This window comes from Nanorana parkeri, unplaced genomic scaffold, assembly GCF_000935625.1.
Source record: "Nanorana parkeri isolate BGI_ZX_2015 unplaced genomic scaffold, ASM93562v1 scaffold1316, whole genome shotgun sequence".
In the NCBI taxonomy this organism is placed as follows: domain Eukaryota; kingdom Metazoa; phylum Chordata; class Amphibia; order Anura; family Dicroglossidae; genus Nanorana; species Nanorana parkeri.
Genome location: NW_017307584.1, coordinates 453,594 through 462,389, shown reverse-complemented (window position 1 = coordinate 462,389; position 8,796 = coordinate 453,594). Strand labels below are relative to the sequence as shown.

Sequence of the window (8,796 nt, the reverse complement as noted above, 5' to 3'; positions counted from 1 at the left end):
CCCATGATAAGTATCTGTGTATTAGGAATGAATGTTTTCCAAACACTTCCTGTTATGATAAATGTTTTTCCATCTGACCGCAGAAAATCTGCAGGTAAATTGTAAGGTGTGTGGGCACCTATAGACTTGAGAAGGCGGTGAGCGTATTACATAAAAGTTACAGTCACTGCTTATTTTATGTGACAAGACATTTGTATTCCATTTTTATGAAGATAGTAATTGATAGAAGAACATTCCGGTGTTTGCACTAGGGATGCACCGATACTTTTCGAGTACCAGTGCAGATACTCGGCATTTTCACGAGAACTCCCGGGGGTTGCTGCGGTTGCAGGTGGGACCGGGCTCTGGCGCTCCACCATTGTCCTGAAATCATTAGTCTGTATTGTTTTAGAAAAACTGTCACATGACAATAAACAAAAATGTATCAGTACTCGTACTTGTAAGTACTCGGCAAGTACCAGTACTCGTACTCGCAAAACTGGTATCTGTGCATCCCTTTATTTATATTGAATTTTCCTCTAGTCTGGTCTTGGAGCTCAAAAGTATCGGTACTCGTACTTGTACCGAGTACTGTACTTTGTATCTGTGCAACCCTAGTTTGCACTTACTGTGAGTTGAGTACTTTGCCATCATATAAGTATCATTTGAAGCCAACAGAAGAGCCTCCAATTTATTTTCATGGTCATACTGTATTCCAGTCTTGAAGGATTTGGTCATTTGTATACACGCTTAAATGTATTAAAGATTAAAAAACAAAATATCCGGAACCATTTGCTTGCCTGAGAGGAAAAGTGCAGATCAAAGGCTCGTGTTTGAAAGCCACAGAAAAGTGGCAACGCGTCGAGAATCTGAATTTTTATGTTTTGAAGGCATTATTTAGTGTCCGACCGTTAATTAGAATATCTCCCTTCACCTCGCAGAGACTAATGAGAGCAGACGCAAGAAAGAATGTCGGAGAGGCAATTAAATCGCAGAAGGTATTTCGGAGGTAATTATGCCTGAATTATTTACAAGTGATGAAAACATTTCGGCGGGGCCAGGCAATAACATGAACAGAGCAGGGATGTCGCCGTGCTCCTCTCGCCCGGAGCTGCGAAACGCGCGCGCCGCGGCCACAAGAGGGGCTTTGATGTTAACGAGCGAGGGAAATGTATTAAAAGGCTTTCAGAGTGATTCTGAAGAGCTGCGTGCTGCATAATTGAGGCTGCGCAGGACTAATGGCCTTTCTTTCCCATTCACTAATAACTTGCTTCGAACTTCCATAGCCCAGTATCAGCGCTCCCTCACAGCAGCACTTCATTGGCGTGGCGGGTGCACACAACGGCCGAGCTCGTCTTGCTCCAAAATCCGTAGTCACTCATAGAGTGACCCTGCAGAGCCCACCATAGATGCTGCACAGCCCATCTGAGACTGTCTATGGTGGGCTCTGAAGGGTTCTCAGGTGGGCTGGTCAGAGCTGCATCCCTCCCCTCCCTCCTTTCCTTCCTAGCTCATCTTACCTGCACATGTGGCCTCGTCTGCCACTGGACAGGCCAGAAGTGACGTCACATCACTAAAGTGACGTCACGAGGCTTCTTTATGACGCTTTTTGTCCAATAAAGGGACATTTCTGCTTTCAAGTATTGAGTGCTGGTGACTTTTTGTTTTTTACTCTGTGTTTGCACGGTGCCATCCGTGAATCGAGTCACTTCGAGCACCATCATCCTTTAATTGGCCGGGACTGCTGCAAGGTGTGCGGAGGGCTCTCTCCTATTTTTACATCACTAACGTGACGTCACTTCCAGCCAGTCCGACATCAGACGAGCAGCATCACTGATGGGGCCCCAGCTTGTCTCGAAGCCGCTGGAGCGTCAATGCTGGGGCCCTGCGCTGCTAGGGCCAGGCCTCCGCCTCCTCGCCCTTCACCGTCGGCCGATAGTCATGTAAGGGACGCGGGCGGGCCCCCCAGGCTGCCCGGACCCCTTACATGAGTATCGGCCGTACCCCCCTGATGGCTGCCCCGCACACAGGTACACATCGTCCCGCCTTGGATCCTCTAACATGTTTCACCCAATAATGGGCTTAGTCATAGGGAGGCTTAATCATAGAGGCGTGTGCCTGGAAAACAGCAGAAAATGTGATGATGCTAAAGGCATGCTGAGAGTTGTAGTCCCAACTACATCGTTACCTAAACAAGTGAAAAACCAGACAGCTTTATGACAAATGCAGTTTTGCAATTTCCTTTGTTAAATAGGAATTGCAGCCTTTTATGACGTGGGGTAGGAATGGCATCGTCCTTATTTCAGTCAGTGTAAGCTTCCTTTAAACGTCCACACATCCCTATAAAGACCATTGCTCATGGCGTTGCACCCTTTTCTAATAATGTGGCCACTGGGTGGTAGTGTTGTTAGAGTTATGACGCTTGTGTACTGCAGGTAGGAGCAAACCGCTCCATGTCACTGATCACTCTGTCCTGTTTTCAGGCAATGATTGGCATTAGTTGTCACCTGATGGGGGTGAAGTGTATTTGTCACCTGATGGGGGTGAAGTGTATTTGTCACCTGATGGGGGTGAAGTGTATTTGTCACCTCTCATCTTTGGGAAATCCCAATGAATGAAGGACTTGATAAAAACGTAATATATTTTCTATAAACACAAGATGAATTGCTTGGAATGTACATCCCATCTGTCGGCTTTATGTGTCAATGTCCAGTTCTTTCCTTTTCATCTCAACCCTCTCCATCTATTTCTATCGCTCTTCCTGTTTTCTTCTTCTGCTTTCTTTCTCTCTATTCCTCTCTCCTCACCATCTCTTATGGCTTTCACTCTCTCTCTCTCTCTTCTCTCTCCCTCTATCCTCCTTTCTTCTCATCTCTCTCCTCTGTTCACATCCCTCTCTTTTTCCTTTCCCTCTCTCCTCTCTTCATATCCCTCTCTCCTCTCTTCGTATCCCTCACTCCTTTCTCCCTCTCTCCTCCTCTCTTCATATCCCTCTCTCCTCCTTTCTTCTCATCTCTCTCCTCTGTTCACATCCCTCTCTTTTTCCTCTCCCTCTCTTCTCCTTTCTCCCTCTTCCCTCCTCTCTTCATATCCCTCTCTCCCTCTCTTCTCCTTTCTCCCTCTTCAATCCTCTCTTCATATCCCTCTCTTCTCCTTTCTCCCTCTTCCCTCCTCTCTTCATATCCCTCTCTCCTCCTTTCTTCTCATCTCTCTCCTCTGTTCACATCCCTCTCTCCTTTCTCCCTCTTCCCTGCTCTCTTCATATACCTCTCTCCTTTCTACCTCTCTCCTCCTCTCTTAATTTCCCTCTCTCCTTTCTTCCTCTCCCGCTCTCCTCCTCTCTTCTTATCTATCTCCTCTCTATTTCTCTCCCCTCTGTTATCTCTATCTCTTTGTGTCTTTCTTTCCTTTCTGCTCATCTTCTCTCTCTCCTCTCTTCTTATCTCTACCTTCTCTTTCTATCTCGTTCTCTCTTCTCATGTTATCTCTCTCCTCTCTTCTTCTCTCTCCTCTGTTACCTCTTTCTTTTCTTATCTTTCTCTTATTTCTGCTCCTCTTATCTCTTCTCCTCTCTACTTATCTCTCCTTTCTCCTCTCTTCTTATCCCTCTCTTTCCTCCTCTCCTCTCATCTCTCTTTCCTCCTCTCCTCTCATCTCTCTTCTCCACTCTTCTTATCTCTATCTCTTCCTCTCTTTCTCCTCTCTATTTCCATCTCTCTCCCTGTCATTTTTTTCTCTCTCTCTCTCTCTCTCTCTCTCTCTTTCTGTCCCCCTTTCACTTTCTGTCTCTCCCCATCCCCCTTGCTCTGTCTTTTCCCCACCTCCATTTTTCTTTCTCTATACATGATGTATATATAGCTGTTGTTGTGTGACTGGTCACTATGGAAATGGAGGTATATTCACTCAGGTCTCGTCTAGGAGAGAGGATGTAAATCCTATAGCCGGGGTTCCAGAGACGCGGGTGTCAGCACCTCTGTAACGGATTTAGTTTTGTCAGGCTGACGGTCTCCCGTGTCATAAATCACCTATTCAGCATGGTGGAGATGGGTTGGGAAGACCTACATGTGTGTAGATTACACACAGCTAAACGCTATATTTACACATGTAATGTGAACGGGATGACGTCTGACACTGTCCACTTAAATGTAACCTTTCACATCCAGGAAAGCCCATACCGGGGGTCACAGGACCAGGCAATCTTACACAAAATAATTGGACATCATGTGAGAGAGTTGGCAAAAACCAGTGAACGCCAATGAAAGTTGACATTTCGGTTTGTTATAATTAGCACAGGGAGAGTCTGTAGATTTCATTCAGGCTGAGCAGAGTTGTACTGCAATACACATACATAGGACTGAAGAATGAAGGGATAATGGGGGGGGGAGGAAATATTGGGGTTTTTTGGACTGATAACAATCCGGTGCTCTCTGCCATTCAGCGGAGTTCCTCGTTATTGTCTGTCTCCAGGGGTCTTCTATAATCAGGTTTCCCCTGAAGAGTTTACTGCTTTTTGATTTTTATAGGAAAAAAACAGCCACGTAGACTTCACATAATGAATTAATCATGCAAGCTGATATATATTCCTCTTTACAACACCTTCCAATCCTCTTCTCTACAAAGTGTACAAAGTGCATCTAAAACCAGTAAAATCCACAGAACCGCAATCTTAGATTGGTTTACTTTACAGAATGGAGCATTAAGATCCATTACCTCCTTACATAGTCTCCTCAGCCCCCCCCCATCCCTGGGCCGTTCCCATAGCATCCATGAAATACTCAGTGATTCCAGGTATGAGGAGAACCATGAAAATCCCGCTGCCAACAGAATAGTGCTAATTGTATGAACATGCGTTTGGCAGGTCTGAGTGCTGCCGCTTGGGTGCAGGAGGAGCGTGAGTAGCCTTGTGTAAGCCTCATGGTGTGCTTTAATCTTAATCAGTCTGGCAGCAGGTCAGCAAAAGGAGAATAAATGCACATTGCTAACGTCCCTCCTGTAAAATGAACCTTTACTTTGCCTAATATCTTCAGATTCCAGCATGTTTGTGACCATCTTGGAGTGTTTTACTTCTCTTTTTGCATCCTCCCTAGCAGGAAGTAAAAGAAAAAATCAGGAAGAGTGGAAACCCCTCATAATGGGTACAGCAGGCGGACAAACCCGGGATCTCAGCACAGGGATGGGGGGAGCCCCTCATAATGGGCACAGCGGGTGTACAGACCCGGGAACTCAGCACAGGAATGGTGGGAGCCCCTCATAATGGGCACAGCTGGTGTACAGACCCGGGAACTCAGCACAGGGATGGTGGGAGCTCCTCATAATGGGCACAGCGGGTGTACAGACCCGGGAACTCAGCACAGGGATGGTGGGAGCTCCTCATAATGGGCACAGCGGGTGTACAGACCCGGGAACTCAGCACAGGGATGGTGGGAGCCCCTCATAATGGGCACAGCGGGTGTACAGACCCGAGAACTCAGCACAGGGATGGTGGGGGCCCCTCATAATGGGCACAGCCGGTGTACAGACCCGGGAACTCAGCACAGGGATGGTGGGGGCCCCTCATAATGGGCACAGCCGGTGTACAGACCTAGGAACTACAATCTCAGTACAAATGAGTAAACTAAACATGAGATTGTAGTCCATCCCGGGGGCGGAGCTTGGAGTGGTGACTACTTTACAACACACACAGGAACCATGGGGAACAGACGTAGCCCCCCTCCAGAAGGAAGGACAGTGTCAGAGGTGATTGGAGGATCTCCAGCTGAGTGATACACAAATAAGATAAATAAGAGACAAATAAGAGTTTTGTGTCACTTTAATTACAGAATGTCTGGTTATCATTCAGGGAAGGAAGTATAACAGTAAATGAGATCTTAATCCGTCATCAGTGGTCAAAGCAAAGTCTTTCTGCTGAGGAGAAACATTTTATTGTGTAACACTTTTGGGATGTAGAGGGAACTTTCCTCCACAAGACATGTATTTTGTTTTTTACTTTTCGTCTTCCTTTTTTTTGTTGTCACTTTGACATCACGACTTTGCATTTCAAAGTGTTATAAATAGGAGAAGAATGCTGGTAACTGGGTGCCGTTCGGGACATTTTGGTGACTCTTACAAAGGGGCCCCTCAGACTGAAGATAAACTTGGTTTGTTTTAGACTTGGTTAGAATAATCTCATCCTGCTACAAGCCCCGACACTCCCGGGAATGCCGTCTTGTCAGTTCCTTTCACTCTAGTAAGGTCACTGTGATATACTAAAAGATTTCATGATAAATTGTCTGCATAATCATTTTATTTATTCAACCGTGTGCTGATGAACAAGGTAATGAGTGAATCTTCAGACTCTGCATGTTCATACTGATCTTAGAATTGCACGGTGTGTATGTTTCCCAAACTATAAATCTTTGTCCTAGTTTTTATGTGGCCTGCGGCTTCATTCTCATCCGGTTACCATGCTTTGCCCATAAAAATAGCTCCATGGAATGTCTGGGGTCAAACCAGATAGGTGACCATGTAATAGCGGGATACGTGCCAACCATAAACTCTCTGTCCAGCCATTGTGTTCCCAGATTCCAGCCCCACTGTCCGTCTAGCCATTGTGTTCCGTGGTTCTAGCTCTGCTCCCTGTTCAGCCATTGTGTTCCCTGTTTCCAGATCCACCCTTGGCCCATCCATTGTGTTCCCAGATTCCAGCTCAACCCTTTGTCCAGCTATTGTGTTCCGTGGTTCTAGCTCTGCTCCCTGTTCAGCCATTGTGTTCCCTGTTTCTCGCTGCACCCTCAGTCCAGCCATTGTGTTCCCAGGTTCCAGCTCCACCCTCTGTCCAGCCATTGTGTTCCCAGGTTCCAGCTCCACCCTCTGTCCAGCCATTGTGTTCCCAGGTTCCAGCTCCTGCTTCTGCCCAACCATTGTATTCCCAGGTTCCAGCTCCTGCTTCTGCCCAACCATTGTATTCCCAGGTTCCAGCTCTGCCCTCTCTCTCAGCACTGAGCACTTGTGAGAAATTGCTGTAATTGCGCATGACTAGACCTTACTTCCATCAAATGAAATCTGGTTGGTGGCTGGGTGGTACTGCGCTCTTCCTCTGCTACGTTGCATTGATAGTATCCTGGAAGAATTTGTGGAATCAGAATTTTCTCCTAGCCGTCCAAAACAATCAGAGCAGAGAGTCCCCAGTGTAATATTAAGTGTAACATTAGTGTATGTCCAAGGTAAATAAACACATTTTATATAGAAGCAGGATAGTGAGAGGTACTACATACAGGGAAGCCATCAGGGGGGTACGGCTGATACTCATGTAAGGGGCCTGGGGGGCCCGCCCGGGCCCCTTACATGACTATTGGCCGACTATGAAGGGCGAGGAGGCGGAGGACAGGCCCTAGCAGCGCAGGGCCCCAGCATTGCCGCTCCAGCGGCTTCGAGACAAGCTGGAGCCCCATCAGCGATGCTGCTCGTCTGATGTCGTACTGGCAGGAACTGACGTCACGTTATGGTGGGCTCTGCAGGGTCACTCTCAGGTGAGTCCTGCGTCCAGCGCGTCACTAAGCCCGGGGGTGGGGGGGGCGGTGTCCTAAAGCCGTGTAAGGGGCCCCAAAATTTCTGACGGCTGCCCTGACTACATACACTATCAGGGCAGGGAGCATTGGAGTCACCTTTCAGCAGGAGTGCAGTGCATAGTAGGAATTCAGTGATATACATTGTGCATTAGTAATGCAGCCTACATACAATAGGATTGCATTATGCTGCAAGCATCGAAAAAGCAATGTGAATGTGCTGTGCGTCACTTGAACGCAGTTAATGTGCGGAGGGAATGCAGTCGGTTTAAGCCGAGTGTACAGCAGCCTGACCTGTAGTAACATGTGGCTGTGTGTAGAGTGTGCCCTCCCCAGCCGGGGACCCCTCACCATCTGATGCTGCTGGTGTTTAAATAGTGTGTGAGTATCTCCCATTGGCCAAGCAGAGCACATCCTTCCTCCTGCTGATGTCACGCACATTGGGGAACTGAGGAGGCTGCATCACTGGGGAGGGGGCTTCCTGCAGCCAGCGCTGGGGGCTGACACAAAGATCGCTCTGCTGCAGAGTGCAGGCTCTTCTCTATTCTGAGCTCAGCCATAGGGATTGCTCTGCAGCTGGATCTAGACAAAGATTGCTCTGGCTTCTGAAGGACTGCTCTGCAGCTGGGCTCTGCCACAAGAACTGCTCTGCAACTGGGTCTGCTGCTGTCCAGGACTGGACTGGTTCTGACTGTACTCTGCAGCAGAGTCTGGTGGGGCGAAGGACTGGACTGGATGGGCATTGCTCTGCAGCTGGGGTAAAGGACTGGACTAGACTGGTTCAGGTCTGCAGTTGGGGTGAAGCACGGGACTGGGAACACGGGAAGCACAGGAACTGCCTTCGTGCTGCTTTCGCTTTGTGCCCCTGTATGGCTGCAGTGCTGTGATCCGTGGATCGGTTCAGTTGTACCTTCAGTACCTCTTATGATGCTGGCAGAGGTCTGACATAAGGGCTGGCTCCACTCATGCTCTCAAGAGGAGTCTACAGCAGGATCTTATTCTTCTTCATCTAGGGCTGCTCAGCCGCCCCCCCCCCGAAACTTCTCATCCACCCTGTTCCCCTCACTGGTCTCTCTGACACCCCAATACCATGCTGCTAAAGGAGTACAGGATCTGCATGCCCCTCACTGTGGAGGAGGTAAGAAGTGATCTCTGGGTCACTATGGGGTTAATGGGGGGAAACAATGTATGACTTGCATAGATGTCCTCTCTTGTCTTGCGTGCAGCACTACTAACCTGGTAAATGATTTGATGAGTAATCTAGTTCTCTTCT

At 48.0% G+C, this 8,796-nt stretch overlaps 1 protein-coding gene across 1 annotated transcript in view; it reads left to right on the top strand.

Moving 5' to 3' along the window:
* Positions 1 to 8,384: 8,384 nt before the first annotated feature.
* PITPNC1 (phosphatidylinositol transfer protein, cytoplasmic 1) overlaps positions 8,385 to 8,796 on the top strand; it is a 114,445-nt gene continuing 114,033 nt past the window's right edge. Inside the window, exon 1 of the mRNA XM_018569277.1 lies at positions 8,385 to 8,661. Within this exon, the coding sequence (XP_018424779.1) occupies positions 8,614 to 8,661 (48 nt within the window). The 5' untranslated portion in view covers positions 8,385 to 8,613. The remainder of the gene's footprint in view (positions 8,662 to 8,796) is intronic.